A 21,715-nucleotide genomic window follows, 5' to 3' on the forward strand; every position below is an offset into this window, starting at 1 on the left:
TCTAATGGAAAGCTTAACAGAATAGTACAGAAACTATCACTAATTAACTACTCCAATATAATAATGTCTCACACTCTTGAAAAAAGGCAAATTCAGAGCCCAAATTGTCTCACATGCAACTCCAGTTGCTGTAACCGAGAGATGTTATAAACCCTCAACAGCAACTGCTGAAAACTAAACTTAAATCTTCTGGCTGTGTGGGAGTTTAACCCCACCCATCCAGTCTGCTTCTATTGTTGCAGCTTTTTAAAAAAACCCAAGGCCTCACAAGCTATTTAGTCTAGTGGTTCTGGTAGACTGCTCGATGCCTTAAAACCTCTCTTCAAAAAAAAAAGCCCAGAACGAAATATACCTCTTCAAGCCACAGTGTTGTCACAAAGGCAAGATAGAGAGGTTAATAAGAAGTTGGAGTGGAAGTAAGGCCATTCGGCCCATAGAGTCCACTCTGCCCTTCAATCACGGCTGATGGGCATTTCAACACCACTTACCTGCACTCTCCCTATATCCCTTAATTCCTTGCGAGATTAAAATTTTGTCAATCTCTGCCTTGAAGACATTTAACATCCTGTCCTACGCTGCGCTCCGTGGCAATGAATTCCACAGGCCCACCACTCTCTGGCTGAAGAAATGTCTCCTCATTACCATTCTAAATTGACCCCCCTCTAATTCTAAGGCCGTACCCATGGGTCCTAGTCTCCCCAACTGCCGGAAACAACTTCCCAATGTCCACCCTTTCTAAGCCATGCATTATAGTTTAACAGCTGATGGTTTAACATGAAGGCGATGAGGATAGGAATTGAAAGCAAGTCCTCAGATAATGGTTTAAAGATTATATTATAGTTACACATATTCAGATGGAAGAGATGGTTCTCCATAGACAGGAAAAACACAATGTTCATGCATTGTGCCTTTTCGACTTGGGGTGTTTTCCTCATGGCAGTGTCTCAACCAATCAGTGTTGACTTGCCCATGTTTGATTTCAAACAAAACAAAAACTCTTCCCCGGCGCTTTCTCCATGGCAACACCTCTACCAATCAGAATCAACTTGCTAACCAGTGAGCACCTTCTTCCCATGCCAATGATTGCTCCTGTTGGAGATTTGGTATTCTTGCGATTCTGTCCTGAAGAGACCAAGATCGAAAATTGTGATAGCATGTCTATTCTCACAGCGATATTGTGTGTTCCCAGTGATGCTATATCATACAATGTGCATTGCTTTACCCGTGAATTTCCAAACATTTTGATCATTTTCCTTTTTGATCCACTTTGAGCTCTCCTGCTCCAGGCTTTATATGAATCAGAATTCACATTCGTTCCTCATATTCCAAAGGTCGGCAAGGCTCTCAGTTTGTCACTGACCAAGCCCTGTTCCTCTGGCAATGCAGCATTCCCTCTGTGCTGTGCTGAGGTGATAGGCTGATGCTCATATTGGGTCATCGTAAGTGGTAATGCCACTGTGGTACAGAGCTGCCAGCTTTTTTCATTTATTCATGGGATCTGGGCATCGACTGGCTGGGATCATTCATTTATTACCCATCCCTACCTGCCCTCTGAAGGCGACGGTGAGCTGATGCCTACTGGACCCACTGCGTTTGGTGTAGGAACACCCACAGTGCCTTGGGGAAGGGGATTCCAGGATTCTGACCCAGCGACACTGATGGAACGGCGATATATTTCCAAGTCAGGATGGGGAACGGCTTGGAGAGGAACTCACAGAAGGTGGTGTTCCCATGTCCTTGTCCTTCTAGGTGGGAGTAGTCGTGGGTTTGGGAAGGTGCTGCCTGAGGATCTTTGGTGAGTTGCCGAAGAGCATCTTGTAGCTGGTACACCCTGCAGCTGCTGAGCATCGGTGGGGGACGGAGTGGATGGATTATGGTTAGGGTTAGGGTTAGTGGATGTGATGCCAATCAAACAGGCTGCTTTGTCCTGGATGGTGTCAAGTCTTTTGAGTGTTGTTGGGGCTGCCCCCATCCAGGGGCAAATGGGGAGTCTTCCATCACAATCCCTGACTCGTGCCTTGTAGATGGTGGACAGACTTTGGGGAGTCAGGAGGGGAGTTACTCGCTGCAGGATTCCCAGCCTCTAACCTGCTCTTGTAACTACTGTGTTTGTGTGGCTAGTCCAGTTCAGTTCAGTTTCTGGTCAAGGGTAACCCCTAGAGCATTGAAATTGGGGATTAATTGATGGTAACACCATTGAATGTCAAGGTGATGGTCAGGCTGTCTCTTGAGATGGTCATTATCTGGAACTTGTGTGATATGAATGTTACTTGCCACTTGTCAACCCAAGCCTGGATATTGTCCGGATCTTAGCGTATTTCAACATGAACTGATTCAGTATCTGTGGAGTCGGGAATGATGCTGAATATTGTGTGATCATTGGCAAACATTCCCACTTCTGACCTAATGAGGGAGGGAGCATCATTGATGAAGCAGCTGAAGATGGTTGGGCCCTAGGACATTACCCTAAGGGACTCCTGCTGAGATGTCTTGGAGCTGAGATGACTGACCTCCAACAACCACAGCCATCTTCCTTTGTGCCAGTGGAGAATTTGCCCCCTGATACCCATTGATTCCAGTTTTGCCAAGGCTCCTTGATGCAGCCTTGATGTCAAGGGCTGTCCCTCTCCCCTCCCCTCTGGAACTCAGCTCTTTTGTCCATGTTCGAACCAAGGCTGTAATGAGGTGAGGAGCTGAGTGGCCCTGGGGAACCCTAACAGCATCACTGAGCGTCACTGAGCTGCTGGTAGCACTGCTGGTGACACCTTCCATCACTTTACTGACGATCGAGAGGAGACGAATGGGGCAGTAATTGGCCGGGTTGGATTTATCCTACTTTTTAATGTACAGGACATACCTGGGCAATTTTCCACCTTGCTGGGTAGGTGCCGGTGTTGTAACTGTACTGGAACAGGGGAGCAACAAGTTCTGGAGCACAAGTCTTCAGGACTATTGCTGAAATGGTGTCAGGGCCCATAGCCTTTGCAGTATCCAGTGTCTCCAACCGTTCCTTGATATCACCTGGAGGTGAATCGGATTGGCTGAAGCCTGGTATCTGTGATTCTGGGGACCACTGGAGGAAGCCGAGATGGATCACCCACTCGGCATTTTTGTATAATGGATAATGTGGATAATCATCACTACCCATTGGAATAAATGAAGTGCTTTAGCCAGTTCTCTTGAAAGGGTGTGCATTTTTTGAGGGATCAGACTGTGATCCTGTTTCAGATCGTAGGAATCTCCAGAGTCCTGGCGGACGTGGCATTGGAAGAGGGATAGGAGTCTGTGGGAGATCCATGCTACTGGACTGGATCACTATCCTTATGTCAGTCACATGGTGCTGGATGCAAGTCCTACTTCCGAGATTTGAGCACGGAATGTCTACGCTGACATTCCAAGATGTTACAAACGGAGTGCTGCATTCTCATAGAACCATGCACATAGAACGTAGAATAATAGTGTAGAACAGGCCCTTCGGCCCTTCATCCTGCGCCGACCTGTGAACTATTCTAAGCTCATCCCCCTACACTATCCCATCATCATCCATATGCTTAATGCAGGCCACTCAAACCTCACCCCCACCCCACTCCAAGCCTATGTCATCTCTATGTAGACCAATCCAGTCAGTCACCACCCCCTCCCTCCCATTCCATTCTATCCACATAGCACTGCTGGTGGAGATCTGATGATGTTTTCTCTTGGGTGAGACATGAAGTTGATACCTTATCAGGACTAAAAATGGGGATGCCAGGGGAGAGGGTGAAGGGAGCAACAATGTCCTGCCAGTACCACCTCTCCAGAGTCACCACCCGATGCCATCGTTGTGAAGAGTCCCTTCACCCTCTCACCCCCTTCACCCGTTCACCCCATCACCCCCTTTACTCCCATCACCCCCTTCACCCTCTCACCCCCTTCACCTCTATCACCCCATTCACCTTCTCCCTCCATCACCCCCTTCACCATTTCACACCCTCCACCCCAATCACCCCAATCACCCCATCACCCCCTTACGCTCTCACCCCCTTCACCCCATCACCTCCTTCACCCCCAGCACCCCCTTCACTCCTTGACCCCATCACCACCTTCACCCGTTCACCCCTTCACCCTCTCACCCTTCATCCACTCACCCCTTCCACCTCTCACCCTTCACCCTCCCATCCCTGCACCCTCTCACCCCCTTCCCCCTCTCACCCCCTTCCCCCCTTCACCCCTTACCCTGTCCCCCCTTCGCTCTTTCCCCATCACCCTATCACCCCTTCACCCCCCTCTCAACCCCTGCAGCCTCTTTTCCCATTCACCCTCTTTCCCCTCGCTCCCTCTCACTCCCCTCCCCCTCTCGCCCACTGAGACATACATGGTGGCTGGTTGTGTTTCGGAAGGAGCTGGGTCTAATCTCCCCCCTCCCCCCGACAGTCACTGAATATCCGACGGAGAGGGAGAAGGTGGGAAGATGATATGGGGATAGAGGATTGGCAAGGAAGCTGACTTCTGCTCCGAGTTCCTATCTGCTGATGTTTCACCCAGCCCCGGCCCTGGCCTACTGTGACAGGCCCTGATAGGAGCTGGGATTGTAAGATCCTGGTGGAAATACACAGCAGAGTTTAGATTAGATTACTTACAGTGTGGAAACAGGCCCTTCGGCGTCGGCCCAACAAGTCCACACTGACCCGCCGAAGCGCAACCCACCCATACATTTACCCCTTTACCTAACACTACGGGCAATTTAGCATGGCCAATTCACCTGACCCGCACATTTTTCTGGGAGGAAACCGGAGCACCCGGAGGAAACCCACGCAGACACGGGGAGAATGTGCAAACTCCACACAGTCAGTCGCCTGAGTCGGGAATTGAACCCGGGTCTCTGGCGCTGGGAGGCATCAGTGCTAACCACTGTGCCATCGTGCCGCCCACTATTTGAACCGTGGAAACCGGCAATCCAGTGAATGCCTCTTCTACATCTATCGGTCCGTGGGTGAACACTGCCAACACACTCTCTGGCTCCATTTCCCACATGACCTTCCCACCTCTCCAATTCCTGGTCTCAATTCTTTGAAAGAATTACAAGAACCCTTTGACCTTTGAGTCATAGAGTCACAAAACAGACCCTTTGACCCAAGTCGTCCATGCTGACTAGATATCCTAAATTAATCTAGTCCCACTTGCCAGCACTTGGCCCATATCCCTCCAAACCCTTCCTATTCTGTCCCCACCCAGATGCCTTTTAAATGCTGCATTGTACCAGCCTCCACCACTTCCTCTGGCAGCTCATTCCCCACACGCATCACCCTCTGTGTGAAAAGATTGCCCCTTAGGTCCCTGTTAAATCTTTCCCCTCTCATCTTAAATCTATGCCCGCTATTTTTGGACTCCCCTTCCCTGGGGAAAGGACCTTGTCTATCCACCCCACCCATACCCCATATGATTTTACAAACGTATAGACCTTCAGCCTCTGATGCTCCTGGGGAAAAAAAAATCATAAACTTGATTAGGTTAGATTACTTACAGTGTAGAAACAGGCCCTTCAGCCCAACAAGTCCACACCGACCCGCCGAAGCGCCACCCACCCATACGTTTGCCCCTTACCTAACACTATGGGCAATTTAGCATGGCCAATTCACCTGACCCGCACATCTTTGGACTGTGGGAGGAAACCGGAGGAAACCCACGCAGACACAGGGAAAATGTGCAAACTCCACACAGTCGGTCGCCTGAGGCAGGAATTGAACCCAGGTCTCAGGCGCTGTGAGGCAGCAGTGCTAACCACTGTGCCACCCACTCACTCAGCTTCTCCTTATAACTTAAACAGAGATTGATAGATTCTATTTTCTTGATGTCACGAGGAATTAAGGGCTACGGGGAGAATGCGGGTAAGTGGAGTTTTAATGCCCATCAGCCATGATTGAATGGCGGAGTGGACTCGACGGGCTGAAGGGCCTTACTTCCACTCCTATGTCTTATGGTCTTATGGTCTAAACCCTCTGGTCTCGGTAACATCCTGGTTAGTCATTTTTGCACTATTTCCAGTTTGATAACATCCTTCTGGGCAATCAGAACAGTACACAGTAGGGGAGACAATGGTCCTATGCTACTATCACTGGGCTGTCAACCCAGTGACCCAAATGATGCTCTGCGGTCCTGGGTTCGAATCTCACCACAGCAGGTGTGGAATTTAAATCCAGTAAGTATCTGGAATTAAGAATCTCGTGATTCCGTTGTCAATTGGAAAACCCCATCTGCTTCATTAATGCCCTTTTGGGAAGGAAACTGACATCCTTACTCGCTCTGGCCTATATATCATGGCTTGGCATGGCATGGGAAGAAGTGGCACATGGGAGATGGGCAAGAGTCAAAGTGGTTGCCTCATAACTGCCCTCTGGACAATTACAGGATGGGCCAATAAATGTTGCCTAGCCAGAGACGCCCTCATCCTGTGAGTGCATGAAGGGAAAAAAAAACTGACCTCGCCAATGTCCTGTACAGACACAACATGACATCCCAACAACTAGGAGAAAGTGAGGACTACAGGTGTTGGAGGTCAGCGTCGAGAGGGTGGTGCTGGAAAAGCACAGCCAGTCAGGCAGCATCTGAGGAGAACTTTCACCTCGGGCCTAAGCCCTTCGTCAGGTCTCGACACCTATGCTCAATGCTCTGACCAATGAAGGCAAGATTGCCAAATATCTTCTTCACTACCTTATACAGCCATGATGCCACTTTCTATGTACCTGCACCTCCAGGTCCCTCTGTTTGACTATATTCCCCAGGGCCCTATCATTAAGTTGTAGGTATAAAGGCAAAGTGATTCTCTGGTGCCCTTCAACAAGCAGTGGGCTTGTTGGATTCCCCGTGGTATTAGTGCGGCTGTGTGGAGTGTCTGTGTTCCCCTGGCCTGTGTGACCATGCCCGTTTTGGTGGATTCCCCGTGGTATTAGTGCGGCTGTGTGGAGTGTCTGTGTAACCACGTCCATTTTGCTGGATTCCCCGTGGTATTAGTGCGGCTGTGTGGAGTGTCTGTGTTTCCTGCCTGTGTAACCACGTCCGTTTTGCTGGATTCCCTGTGGTATTAGTGCGGCTGTGTGGAGTGTCTGTGTTTCCTGCCTGTGTGACCACGTCCGTTTTGCTGGATTCCCCGTGGTATTAGTGCGGCTGTGTGGAGTGTCTGTGTTTCTGGCCTGTGTGACCATGTCCGTTTTGGTGGATTCCCCATGGTATTAGTGTGGCTGTGTGGAGTGTCTGTGTTCCCCTGGCCTGTGTGACCACGTCCGTTTTGCTGGATTCCCCGTGGTATTAGTGCGGCTGTGTGGAGTGTCTGTGTTCCCCTGGCCTGTGTAACCACGTCCGTTTTGCTGGATTCCCCGTGGTATTAGTGCGGCTGTGTGGAGTGTCTGTGTTCCCCTGGCCTGTGTAACCATGCCCGTTTTGCTGGATTCCCCATGGTATTAGTGCGGCTGTTTGGAGTGTCTGTGTTCCCCTGGCCTGTGTAACCATGTCCGTTTTGCTGGATTCCCCGTGGTATTAGTGCGGCTGTGTGGAGTGTCTGTGTTTCCCCGGCCTGAGTGGCCACGTCTGTCTTTGCTTGGCTCACCCTTCGCCCGTTTCTGCCTTGGTTCCACCGCAGGTCCACGAATTGTGTGATAATTTTTGCCACCGCTACATCAGCTGCTTGAAGGGCAAGATGCCTATCGACCTGGTGATAGAGGACCGCGATGGAGGCTCAAAATCTGACCTGGAGGATTTCACCGGCTCCTGCACCAGCCTCTCCGATCAGGTAGGGAGCATTTGTCCATCTGGTTCCAGTCTCTGTCTCTGATGTATGGTCTGTGAAGAGAGAGCCCAAATCCAGTCCAACCCCAGTGCTCTGACTGTATTACACAGCCCGAGAGTTTTGCCTTATTTGCTGCTGTGGTTTTTGTAGCTTCCTTTTATAAAACATTGTCTGTGCCAGCAAAGATGGTACGTTAGCTCTGCACTGTTCTGTTTTTGCTGCATTGTTTTTAGAGTTTTTGAAATGCCACGTGAATGTGTAACATTGATTACTGCTGAATACCGTCTCTCGGGGCAATTATAATGGAGGTGCCAACTTGTATCACCCAGAGAGGTTCAGGTTTGTTTTCACATCATTAGTGAGCCTCTGGTGAAGCGCTGGTGTTCTATCCTGCTTTCTATTGATGTGAATTAGTCTCTCAAAGTAGGTGATATCATTTCCGGCTCTTGTTCCCAGAGGTTAGCAAATGGGGTCCAAATCGATGTCAGGATTAGAGTGTTGCTGGAAAAGCACAGCAGGTCAGGCAGCATCCGAGGAGCAGGAACGTCGAAGTTTCAACAAGTATGAGGAGTCACCTGGGGGTGGAGAGATAATTGGGAGGGGCAGTGGGGGTGGGGAGAAGGTAGCCGAGAGTGCAATAGGGGTGATGGAGGTTGGGATGAAGGTGATAGGTCAGAGAGGAGGGTGGAGCGGATAGCTGGGAAGGAAGATGGACAGGTCCTGAGGATGGTGCTAAGCTGGAAGGTTGGAACTGGGATAAGATGGGGGAGGGGAAATGAGGAAACTGGTGAAGTTCACCAAATGGATGTGTTTATTGATGGAGTTTCATTTACCAACCTCTCAGAAAAACTAATATCACCCACCACATCAATAGAAAGTGAGATAGAACACCAGCACTTCACCAGAGGCTCACTGATGATGTTACCTAGTAGGGTGACGAAACGTCTGAAAACGAACCTTCCAGCTCAGTGAGCAAACCTACAACCTGAACCTCAACCTGAGCTACAGATCTTCTCAAAACTTACAAATTCAGAGAAGCATCCGGCAGACACATTGAGGTTTCCAGGGTAGTCTTATTGCTTTGAGTTTAGTCCACACACGCACACGCACACGTACACACACGCACACACACATGCAGTGTGTAGTGAAACAAGCAGCCTATCTCCCGATTGGCGGAATGTGTTGCGCTCCAGAAGGCGTGGCCTCCAGACCATCTCGGTCCAGCTCTGTTTGCCTGCAGTGTGACTTGGCATGGGATAGGCATTGCCAGGCACCATCAAGGCTCTGGGGACTCGGTGGTGTGTGGGAGATGGGTATCTCTTTGAATTGCCATTGACAGAGGGCACACCTTGCTCCTTGGGAGAGCCTTGATGGATGGAGGCCAATGGTAATGGATATTGCAAAGCACGCTTGTGCCCGTGGGCTCTTGGATTGGGAAATCCGAGACCAGATTTGGAATTGGGTCGTTATTAACCTCAGGCCTCCCGCCTTAGCAACGGTGGCTGGTTATTTTCAGTGGCTGTACTCATGGAGCATTGGAATCTCAGGCGCATTGACATCATCATCATCATCATCATCAGTGATGGTCCCTCGAGGGGTTGGATGACTCTCTCTGTCTCCCCCTCCTCTTTTGTTGCTGTGGGTGATGAAGTTGCCAATGGCGGTGTCACATTCTTTCTGCCCACAGTTGGCATCTGCTGGAGTTGGGGGTGGGGGGTGTGGTTGGGATCTTGGCACATGGTTCCACCACCTACGTATATGTCAGAAATGGCGGGCACCTCAAGTGGAGGGTTAGTGGCTCCTTTGGTGCTACTTGCTGATGCTGGATTGGCACTGGGATGGGGTGGGCGCTATCGAAAGAATGCCAGAGCATTACGAAGTGAAAGTGAAAGGTTGAATCCCGCTGGACTGACCTCCCCCCAGATATTACTGCATTCTTGCCTCTGACGCAGGGAGACAGAGTGGACATTAGTGCCATGAGGGGGTGCTCTAATCCAACTCACAGCCATTCAATTACCTTTGATGTGTTGAAATGTACTTAAAACCCCTGAAAGATCAGATAACGGATCTGTTTTAGTGATGTTTGTCTACGGGTAAATCATAGAATCCCTACGGTGTGGAAGCAGGCTGTTCAGCCCATCAAGCCCACACCAACCCTCCGAAACGCATCCCACCCAGACCCATCCCCCTACCTTCTCCCTGCAACCCTGCATCTTCCATGGCTAATCCACCTAGCCTTGACATTCCAGGACACTATCAACACTTTGGCACCTTAGCCTGAACAAGTTTGGACTGTGTGAGGAAGCCGGAGCACCTGGGGGAAACCCATACAGACACGGGGAGAATGTGCAACCTTCACACAGTCGCCCGAGGCTGGGGTCGAACCTGGGTCCCTGGCGCTGTGAGGCAGCAGTGCTAACCACTGAGCCACCGTGCCGCCCGCCTCAGGGAGAATGGCCCTGTTCTAGCCCCTACCTCTGGGGAAACAGGGCCTTGATTTAACATCCAGCCCTGGGGAGATATTTCCTGATGAGTGGCTCAGGCATTATTTATGTCCCCTTCATTTGGTAAAAATAATTTTAAAAAGTCTTTGGGAGATGGGCATCGCTGGCAAGATCAGCATTTGTCACCAATTTCTCAATTGCCTCTTGAACTGAAGGGTCCGATCAGCCATTTCAGAGTTAACCCCATTGCTGTGGGTCTGGAGTCACATGTAGACCAGACTGAGTAAGGATGGCAGATTTCCCTCCCAATACAGGCATTAGTGAACCAAACGGGCTTTTACAAGGATTGGTAATGGCTGGCACCTTCATTACACATTGTGTTTATGGAATTTAAATTCTGCCTACTGCTGTGGTGTGGTTTGAAACTCTATCCCCAGAACATCAACCTTGGCATACCAGTCCAGTGCCACCATTAACACTAAGCCATTATCTCCTTGGAATGCAATTCCTTCCCAGTACATTGTTTTTTTGAGGATGTAACTCTGAAGGTGGACGGGGGAGATCCAGTAGATGTAGTGTACCTGGACGTTTAGAAAGCTTTTGATAAAGTCCCACATAGGAGGTTAGTGAGCAAAATTAGGGCACATGGTCTTAGGGGCAAAATACTGACATGGATTGAAAGTTGGTTGGCTGACAGGAAACAAAGAGTAGTGATAAATGGCTCCATTTCGGAATGGCAGGCAGTGACCAGTGGGGTACCACAGGGATCAGTGCTGGGACCGCAGCTTTTTACAATGGACATTAACGATATAGGTGAAGGTATTAAAAGTAATATTAGTAAATTTGTTGATGATACAAAGCTGGGTGGCAGGGTGAAGTGTGAGGAGGATGTTAGGAGAATACAGGGTGTCCTGGACAGGTTAGGTGAGTGGACGGATGCATGGCAGACGCAGTTTAATGTGGATAAATGGGCAGTTATCCACTTTGGTGGCAAGAACAGGAAGGCAGATTATTACCGAAATGGAGTCAAATTAGGTAAAGGGGCAGTACAGAGAGATCTGGGTGTTCTTGTACATCAGTCAATGAAGGTAAGCATGCAGGTACAGCAGGTAGTGAAGAAAGCTAATAGCATGCTGGCCTTCATAACAAGAGGGATTGAGTATAGAAGCAAAGAGGTCCTTCTGCAGCTGTACAAGGCCCTGGTGAGACCACACCTGGAATATTGTGCGCAGTTTTGGTCTCCAAATTTGAGGAAAGACATTCTGACTATTGAAGGAGTGCAGCGTAGGTTCACGAGGTCAATTTCCAGAATGGCGGGACTATCTTACGCTGAAAGATTGGAGCAACAAGGCTTGTATACGCTTGAGGAGAAAGTGAGGACTGCAGATGCTGGAGATCAGAGTTGAAAATGTGTTGCTGGAAAAGCGCAGCAAGTCAGGCAGCATCCAAGGAACAGGAGAATCGACGTTTCTGGCTCAAGCCTTCTTCAGGTATTCCTGAAGAAGGGCTCATGCCCGAAACGTCGATTCTCCTGCTCCTTGGATGCTGCCTGACTTGCTGCGCTTTTCCAGCAACACATTTTCAGCCTTGTATACGCGTGAGTTTAGAAGACTGAGAGGGGACCTGATTGAGACGTATAAGATTATTAAAGGATTGGACACTCTGGAGGCAGGAAGCATGTTTCTGCTGATGGGTGAGTCCCGAACCAGAGGACACAGCTTAAAAATAAGGGGTAGGCCACTTAGAACAGAGTTGAGGAGAAACTTCTTCACCCAGAGAGTGGTGAGTGTGTGGAATGCTCTGCCCCAGAAGGCTGTGGAGGCCCAGCCTCTGGGTAACTTCAAGAAAGAGTTGGATAGAGCTCTTCAGGATAGTGGAATCAAGGGTTATGGGGATAAGGCAGGAACAGGATACTGATTGATGATGATTAGCCATGATCATAATGAATGGTGGTGCTGGCTTGAAGGGCAGAATGGCCTACTCCTGCACCTATTGTCTATTGTCTATTGCCTACATTCCCTATGACAGCATTTGAACCAATCAGAGTTGCCTGGCCTGGTGTGAATTTAGGTCAACCCGGTACATCGTCCATGGCAACGCCACTGACTATCCTAGAGCAACCAATCAGTGACCTTTTCTCAGGTGGTAGACAACACAGAAATCTTCAGCATTGTCTCTCCGGCTATTAAAATGTAAATAAAATTATAAATTAACTCTCGGGAATGAGCATAATCATAGAACCCAAAACATTCCAGCACAGCGCAGGCCCTTGGGCCCTGGATATTGCAGTGAACTGTGAAACCAATCTGAAGCCCATCTAACTTACACCATCCCATTCCTTCTGCAAATTCAGTGGTGGACTGTCTTCTTAAACCACTGCAGTCCGTGTGCTGTCAGTAGACCCACAATGCCCTGAGGGAGGGAATTCCAGGATTTTGTCCCAGTGACACTGAAGGTGATAATTTCCAAGTCAATAAGGCAAGTGGCTTGGAAGGGAATGTGTGTTCCCATATATCTGCTGCCCTGATCCTTCTAGATGGAAGTGGGTTTGGAAGGTGCTGTGTAAGGAGCCTTGGGGAGTTGCTGCAGTGCATTTGGTACACGGTACATACTGCTGCTACTGAGTGGATGTGGTGCCAATCAAGCGGGTTGCTTTGACCTGGATGTTGGGGGAACGTGCAGGGGGTGGTGTTCCCATGTATCTGCTGCCCTTGTCCTTCTCGATGGATGTGACTGTGAGTTTGAAAGGTGCTGTCTGAGGAAGTCAATGAAAGGACGTTGAAGGGAAAACCAGACATGATGTGTAACACTGTTTATTACAACCAACTTTTATTTAAACCGTGGGTTACTGAAAAAGAGCTGAAATAAATCTGAGCTAGTTGAATAGCAGTGGAATCTCTCCAGCCTCCTGGTCAATCTGCAGACTGTTTGCTGTCCTGCACTATTTAAACAGACTCTATAGACTGTTTGCTGTTGTGTGTTGTTTAAACAAACTCTGTAGACTGTTTGCTGTCCTGTGCTGTTTAAACAAACTCTGTAGACTGTTTGCTGTCCTGTGCTGTTTAAACAGACTCTGTCGTCTGTTTGCTGCAGTGTGCTATTAAAACAGGCTCTGCAGACTGTTTGCTGTCCTGTGCTGTTTAAACTGACTCTGTAGACTGTTTGCTGTAGTGTGCTGTTTAAACTGACTCTGTAGACTATTTGCTGTCCTGTGCTGTTTAAACAGACTCTGTTGACTGTTTGCTGTAGTGTGCTGTTTAAACAAACTCTGTAGACTGTTTGCTGTCCTGTGCTGTTTAAACAGACTCTGTCGTCTGTTTGCTGCAGTGTGCTGTTAAAACAGGCTCTGCAGACTGTTTGCTGTCCTGTGCTATTTAAACTGACTCTGTAGACTATTTGCTGTAGTCTGCTGTTTAAACTGACTCTGTAGACTGTTTGCTGTAGTGTGCTGTTTAAACAGGCACTGTCGACTGTTTGCTGTCCTGTGCTGTTCAAACAGACTCTGTAGACTGTTTGCTGGCCTGTGCTGTTTAATCAGACTCTGTAGACTGTTTGCTGCAGTGTGCTGTTAAAACAGGCTCTGCAGACTGTTTGCTGTCCTGTGCTGTTTAAACAGGCTCTGCAGACTGTTTGCTGTCCTGTGCTGTTTAAACTGACTCTGTAGACTGTTTGCTGTCCTGTGCTGTTTCAACAGACTCTGTGCACTGTTTGCTGTCCTGTGCTGTTTTAATAGACTCTGTAGACTGTTTGCCGTAGTGAGCTGTTTAAACAGGCTCTTTAGACCGTTTGCTGTAATGTGCTGTTTGAACAGAATCTGCAGACTGTTTGCTGCCTTGTGCTGTTTAAACAGACTCTGTGGACTGTTTGGGTAGTACAGCAAACAGTCTACAGAGTCTATTAAAACAGCACAGGACAGCAAACAGTGCACAGAGTCTGTTTAAACAGCACAGTACAGCAAACAGTGTACAGAGTCAGTTTAAACAGCAAACTGTTTGCTGTAGTGTGCTGTTTAAACAGACTCTGTAGACTATTTGCTGTCCTGTGCTGTTTAAACTGACTCTGTAGACTATTTGCTGTAGTCTGCTGTTTAAACTGACTCAGTGGACTGTTTGCTGTCCTGTGCTGTTCAAACAGACTCTGTAGACTGTTTGCTGTAGTGTGCTGTTTAAACAGGCACTGTCGACTGTTTGCTGTCCTGTGCTGTTCAAACAGACTCTGTAGACTGTTTGCTGTAGTGTGCTGTTTAAACAGACTCTGTAGACTGTTTGCTGCAGTGTGCTGTATAAACAGACTCTGTGCACTGTTTGCTGCAGTGTGCTGTTTTAATAGACTCTGCAGACTGTTTGCTGTAGTTTGCTGTTTAAATAGAATCTGTAAACTGTTTGCTGTCCTGTGCTGTTTAAACAGACTCTGTAGGCTGTTTGCTGTAGTGAGCTGTTTAAACAGGCTTTTTAGACCGTTTGCTGTAATGTGCTGTTTGAACAGAATCTGCAGACTGTTTGCTGTCTTTTACGAGATTAGATTAGACTTACAGTGTGGAAACAGGCCCTTCGGCCCAACAAGTCCACACTGACCCGCCGAAGCGCAACCCACCCATACCCCTACATTTACCCCTTACCTAACACTACGGGCAATTTAGCATGGCCAATTCACCTGACCCGCACATCTTTGGACTGTGGGAGGAAACCGGAGCACCCGGAGGAAACCCACGCAGACACGGGGAGAACGTGCAAACTCCACACAGTCAGTCGCCTGAGTCGGAAATTGAACCCGGGTCTACAGGCGCTGTGAGGCAGCAGTGCTAACCACTGTGCCACCGTGCCGCCCACGCCACCGTGCCGCCCACAAGAGTCTTGTGCTGTTTAAACAGGCTCTGTAGACTGTTTGGGTAGTGTGCTGTTTATACAGGCTCTGTAGACTGTTTGCTGTCCTGTGCTGTTTAAACAGGCTCTGTAGACTGTTTGGGTAGTGTGCTGTTTATACAGGCTCTGTAGACTGTTTGCTGTCCTGTGCTGTTTAAACTGACTCTGTAGACTGTTTGCTGTAGTGTGCTGTTTAAACAGGCACTGTCGACTGTTTGCTGTCCTGTGCTGTTCAAACAGACTCTGTAGACTGTTTGCTGTAGTGTGCTGTTTAAACAGACTCTGTAGACTATTTGCTGGCCTGTGCTGTTTAAACAGACTCTGTCAACTGTTTGCTGCAGTGTGCTGTTAAAACAGGCTCTGCAGACTGTTTGCTGTCCTGTGCTGTTTAAACTGACTCTGTAGACTGTTTGCTGTCCTGTGCTGTTTAAACAGACTCTGTAGACTGTTTGCTGTTTTGTGCTGTTTAAACAGTCTGTGTAGACTGTTTGCTGCCCTGTGCTTTTTAAACAGACTCTGTAGACTGTTTGCTGTAGTGTGCTGTTTAAACAGACTCTGTAGACTGTTTGCTGGCCTGTGCTGTTTAAACAGACTCTGTCGACTGTTTGCTGCAGTGTGCTGTTAAAACAGGCTCTGCAGACTGTTTGCTGTCCTGTGCTGTTTAAACTGACTCTGTAGACTATATGCTGTAGTCTGCTGTTTAAACTGACTCAGTGGACTGTTTGCTGTCCTGTGCTGTTCAAACAGACTCTGTAGACTGTTTGCTGTAGTGTGCTGTTTAAACAGGCACTGTAGACTGTTTGCTGTCCTGTGCTGTTTAAACAGGCTCTGTAGACTGTTTGCTGTCCTGTGCTGTTGAAACAGACTCTGTAGACTGTTTGATGTCCTGTGCTGTTTATACAAGCTCTGTAGACTGTTTGCTGTAGTGTGCTGTTTAAACAGACTCTGTAGACTGTTGGCCTGTGCTGTTTAAACAGATTCTGTCGACTGTTTGCTGCAGTGTGCTGTTAAAACAGGCTCTGCAGACTGTTTGCTGTCCTGTGCTGTTTAAACTGACTCTGTAGACTATATGCTGTAGTCTGCTGTTTAAACTGACTCAGTGGACTGTTTGCTGTCCTGTGCTGTTCAAACAGACTCTGTAGACTGTTTGCTGTAGTGTGCTGTTTAAACAGGCACTGTAGACTGTTTGCTGTCCTGTGCTGTTTAAACAGGCTCTGTAGACTGTTTGCTGTACTGTGCTATTTAAACAGACTCTGTAGACTGTTTGCTGCAGTGTGCTGTTTAAACTGACTCTGTAGACTGTTTGCTGTAGTGTGCTGTTTATACAGGCTTTTTAGACTGTTTGATGTAGTCTGCTGTTTAAACAGGCACTGTCGACTGTTTGCTGTCCTGTGCTGTTTAAACAGGCTCTGTAGACTGTTTGCTGTCCTGTGCTGTTAAAACAAACCCTGTAGACTGTTTGCTGTCCTGTGCTGTTTAAACAGACTCTGTGAACTGTTTTCTGTACTGTGCAGTTTAAACTGGCTCTGCAGTCTGTTTGCTGTCCTGTGCTGTTTAAACAGACTCTGTAGACTGTTTGCTGTAGTCTGCTGTTTAAACTGACTCTGTAGACTGTTTGCTGTCCTGTGCTGTTTAAACAGGCACTGTCGACTGTTTGCTGTCCTGTGCTTTTTAAACAGACTCTGTAGACTGTTTGCTGTAGTGTGTTGTTTATACAGACTCTGTAGACTGTTTGCTGCCCTGTGCTTTTTAAACAGACTCTGTAGACTGTTTGCTGTCCTGTGCTGTTGAAACAGAGTCTGTAGACTCTTTGCTGTCCTGTGCTGTTAAAACAAACCCTGTAGACTGTTTGCTGTCCTGTGCTGTTTAAACAAACCCTGCAGACTGTTTGCTGTCCTGTGCTGTTTAGACAGACTCTCTAGACTGTTTGCTGTCCTGTGCTGTTAAAACAGGCTCTGCAGACTGTTTGCTGTCCTGTGCTGTTTAAATAGGCTCTGTAGACTGTTTGCTGCCCTGTGCTGTTGAAACACACTCTGTAGTCGGTTTGCTGCAGTGTGCTGTTTAAACTGACTCTGTAGACTGTTTGCTGTCCTGTGCTGTTTAAACAGACTCTGTAGACTGTTTGCTGTTTTGTGCTGTTTAAACAGTCTGTGTAGACTGTTTGCTGCCCTGTGCTTTTTAAACAGACTCTGTAGACTGTTTGCTGTAGTGTGCTGTTTAAACAGACTCTGTAGACTGTTTGCTGGCCTGTGCTGTTTAAACAGACTCTGTCGACTGTTTGCTGCAGTGTGCTGTTAAAACAGGCTCTGCAGACTGTTTGCTGTCCTGTGCTGTTTAAACTGACTCTGTAGACTATATGCTGTCCTGTGCTGTTGAAACAGACTCTGTAGACTGTTTGATGTCCTGTGCTGTTTATACAAGCTCTGTAGACTGTTTGCTGTAGTGTGCTGTTTAAACAGACTCTGTAGACTGTTTGTTGGCCTGTGCTGTTTAAACAGATTCTGTCGACTGTTTGCTGCAGTGTGCTGTTAAAACAGGCTCTGCAGACTGTTTGCTGTCCTGTGCTGTTTAAACTGACTCTGTAGACTATATGCTGTAGTCTGCTGTTTAAACTGACTCAGTGGACTGTTTGCTGTCTTGTGCTGTTCAAACAGACTCTGTAGACTGTTTGCTGTAGTGTGCTGTTTAAACAGGCACTGTTGACTGTTTGCTGTCCTGTGCTGTTTAAACAGGCTCTGTAGACTGTTTGCTGTACTGTGCTATTTAAACAGACTCTGTAGACTGTTTGCTGCAGTGTGCTGTTTAAACTGACTCTGTAGACTGTTTGCTGTAGTGTGCTGTTTATACAGGCTTTTTAGACTGTTTGATGTAGTCTGCTGTTTAAACAGGCACTGTCGACTGTTTGCTGTTCTGTGCTGTTTAAACAGGCTCTGTAGACTGTTTGCTGTCCTGTGCTGTTAAAACAAACCCTGTAGACTGTTTGCTGTCCTGTGCTGTTTAAACAGACTCTGTGAACTGTTTTCTGTACTGTGCAGTTTAAACTGGCTCTGCAGTCTGTTTGCTGTCCTGTGCTGTTTAAACAGACTCTGTAGACTGTTTGCTGTAGTCTGCTGTTTAAACTGACTCTGTAGACTGTTTGCTGTCCTGTGCTGTTTAAACAGGCACTGTCGACTGTTTGCTGTCCTGTGCTTTTTAAACAGACTCTGTAGACTGTTTGCTGTAGTGTGTTGTTTATACAGACTCTGTAGACTGTTTGCTGCCCTGTGCTTTTTAAACAGACTCTGTAGACTGTTTGCTGTCCTGTGCTGTTTAAACAGAGTCTGTAGACTCTTTGCTGTCCTGTGCTGTTAAAACAAACCCTGTAGACTGTTTGCTGTCCTGTGCTGTTTAAACAAACCCTGCAGACTGTTTGCTGTCCTGTGCTGTTTAGACAGACTCTCTAGACTGTTTGCTGTCCTGTGCTGTTGAAACAGACTCTGTAGACTGTTTGCTGTAGTGTGCTGTTTAAACAAACTCTGTAGACTGTTTGCTGTCCTGTGCTGTTTAAACAGACTCTGTCGTCTGTTTGCTGCAGTGTGCTGTTTAAACAGGCACTGTCGACTGTTTGCTGTCCTGTGCTGTTTAAACAGGCTCTGTAGACTGTTTGCTGCCCTGTGCTGTTGAAACACACTCTGTAGTCGGTTTGCTGCAGTGTGCTGTTTAAACTGACTCTGTAGACTGTTTGCTGCAGTGTGCTGTTTAAACTGACTCTGTAGACTGTTTGCTGTAGTGTGTTGTTTATACAGGCTTTTTAGACTGTTTGCTGTCCTGTGCTGTTTAAACAGAGTCTGTAGACTTTTTGCTGTCCTGTGCTGTTAAAACAAACCCTGTAGACTGTTTGCTGTAGTGTGCTGTTTAAACAGACTCTGTGAACTGTTTTCTGTACTGTGCAGTTTAAACTGGCTCTGCAGTCTGTTTGCTGTCCTGTGCTGTTTAAACAGACTCTGTAGACTGTTTGCTGTAGTCTGCTGTTTAAACTGACTCTGTAGACTGTTTGCTGTAGTGTGCTGTTTAAACAGGCACTGTCGACTGTTTGCTGAAGTGTGCTGTTTAAACAGTCTGTGTAGACTGTTTGCTGCCCTGTGCTTTTTAAACAGACTCTGTAGACTGTTTGCTGCAGTGTGCTGTTAAAACAGGCTCTGCAGACTGTTTGCTGTCCTGTGCTGTTTAAACAGGCTCTGTAGACTGTTTGCTGTCCTGTGCTGTTTAAACAGACTCTGTAGACTGTTTGCTGGCCTGTGCTGTTTAATCAGACTCTGTAGACTGTTTGCTGTCCTGTGCTGTTAAAACAGGCTCTGCAGACTGTTTGCTGTCCTGTGCTTTTTAAACAGACTCTGTAGACTATTTTCTGTAGTGTGCTGTTTAAACTGACTCTGTAGACTGTTTGCTGTAGTGTGCTGTTTAAACAGGCACTGTCGACTGTTTGCTGTCCTGTGCTGTTCAAACAGACTCTGTAGACTGTTTGCTGTAGTGTGCTGTTTAAACAGACTCTGTAGACTGTTTGCTGGCCTGTTCTGTTTAATCAGACTCTGTAGACTGTTTGCTGCAGTGTGCTGTTAAAACAGGCTCTGCAGTCTGTTTGCTGTCCTGCGCTGTTTCAACAGACTCTGCAGATTGTTTGCTGCAGTTTGCTGTTTAAACTGACTCTGTACACTGTTTGCTGTACTGTGCTGTTTAAACAGACTCTGTGCACTGTTTGCTGCAGTGTGCTGTTTTAATAGACTCTGCAGACTGTTTGCTGTAGTTTGCTGTTTAAATAGAATCTGTAAACTGTTTGTTGTCCTGTGCTGTTTAAACAGACTCTGTAGACTGTTTGCTGTAGTGAGCTGTTTAAACAGGCTCTTTAGACCGTTTGCTGTAATGTGCTGTTTGAACAGAATCTGCAGACTGTTTGCTGTCTTGTGCTGTTTAAACAGGCTCTGTAGACTGTTTGGGTAGTGTGCTGTTTATACAGGCTCTGTAGACTGTTTGCTGTCCTGTGCTGTTTAAACAGACTCTGTTGACTGTTTGCTGCAGTGTGCTGTTTAAACTGACTCTGTCGACTGTTTGCTGTCCTGTGCTGTTTAAACAGACTCTGTAGGCTGCTTGCGATAGTGTGCTGTTTAAACTGACTCTGTAGACTGTTTGCTGTAGTGTGCTGTTTAAACAGGCACTGTCGACTGTTTGCTGTCCTGTGCTGTTCAAACAGACTCTGTAGACTGTTTGCTGTAGTGTGCTGTTTAAACAGACTCTGTAGACTATTTGCTGGCCTGTGCTGTTTAAACAGACTCTGTCAACTGTTTGCTGCAGTGTGCTGTTAAAACAGGCTCTGCAGACTGTTTGCTGTCCTGTGCTGTTTAAACTGACTCTGTAGACTATATGCTGTAGTCTGCTGTTTAAACTGACTCAGTGGACTGTTTGCTGTCCTGTGCTGTTCAAACAGACTCTGTAGACTGTTTGCTGTAGTGTGCTGTTTAAACAGGCACTGTAGACTGTTTGCTGTCCTGTGCTGTTTAAACAGGCTCTGTAGACTGTTTGCTGTCCTGTGCTGTTTAAACAGACTCTGTAGACTGTTTGCTGCAGTGTGCTGTTTAAACTGACTCTGTAGACTGTTTGCTGTAGTGTGCTGTTTATACAGGCTTTTTAGACTGTTTGATGTAGTGTGCTGTTTAAACAGGCACTGTCGACTGTTTGCTGTCCTGTGCTGTTTAAACAGGCTCTGTAGACTGTTTGCTGTCCTGTGCTGTTAAAACAAACCCTGTAGACTGTTTGCTGTCCTGTGCTGTTTAAACAAACCCTGTAGACTCTTTGCTGTAGTGTGCTGTTTAAACAGACTCTGTGAACTGTTTTCTGTACTGTGCAGTTTAAACTGGCTTTGCAGTCTGTTTGCTGTCCTGTGCTGTTTAAACAGACTCTGTAGACTGTTTGCTGTAGTCTGCTGTTTAAACTGACTCTGTAGACTGTTTGCTGTCCTGTGCTGTTTAAACAGGCACTGTCGACTGTTTGCTGTCCTGTGCTTTTTAAACAGACTCTGTAGACTGTTTGCTGTAGTGTGTTGTTTATACAGACTCTGTAGACTGTTTGCTGTCCTGTGCTTTTTAAACAGACTCTGTCGACTGTTTGCTGTAGTGTGTTGTTTATACAGGCTTTGTAGACTGTTTGCTGTCCTGTGCTGTTTAAACAGAGTCTGTAGACTCTTTGCTGTCCTGTGCTGTTAAAACAAACCCTGTAGACTGTTTGCTGTCCTGTGCTGTTTAAACAAACCCTGCAGACTGTTTGCTGTCCTGTGCTGTTTAATCAGACTCTCTAGACTGTTTGCTGTCCTGTGCTGTTGAAACAGACTTTGGAGACTGTTTGCTCTAGTATGCTGTTTAAACAAACTCTGTAGAGTGTTTGCTGTCCTGTGCTGTTTAAACAGACTCTGTAGACTGTTTGCTGTAGTGTGCTGTTTAAACAGACTCTCTAGACTGTTTGCTGTCCTGTGCTGTTGAAACAGACTTTGGAGACTGTTTGCTCTAGTATGCTGTTTAAACAAACTCTGTAGAGTGTTTGCTTTCCTGTGCTGTTTAAATAGGCACTGTCAACTGTTTGCTGTCCTGTGGTGTTCAAACAGACTCTGTAGACTGTTT

General features: G+C 47.3%; 1 protein-coding gene across 8 annotated transcripts in view; it reads left to right on the forward strand.

The window, feature by feature from the left end:
• The window catches only part of LOC132836786 (homeobox protein Meis1-like), a 407,589-nt gene that overhangs the window by 132,251 nt on the left and 253,623 nt on the right, over positions 1 to 21,715 (forward strand). For all 8 annotated transcript variants that reach the window (XM_060856248.1, XM_060856254.1, XM_060856255.1 and 5 more), the window contains exon 6: positions 7,616 to 7,765. In XM_060856248.1, the coding sequence (XP_060712231.1) occupies positions 7,616 to 7,765 (150 nt within the window). The remainder of the gene's footprint in view (positions 1 to 7,615; positions 7,766 to 21,715) is intronic.

The sequence above is a fragment of the Hemiscyllium ocellatum genome, chromosome 47 (assembly GCF_020745735.1).
Source record: "Hemiscyllium ocellatum isolate sHemOce1 chromosome 47, sHemOce1.pat.X.cur, whole genome shotgun sequence".
In the NCBI taxonomy this organism is placed as follows: domain Eukaryota; kingdom Metazoa; phylum Chordata; class Chondrichthyes; order Orectolobiformes; family Hemiscylliidae; genus Hemiscyllium; species Hemiscyllium ocellatum.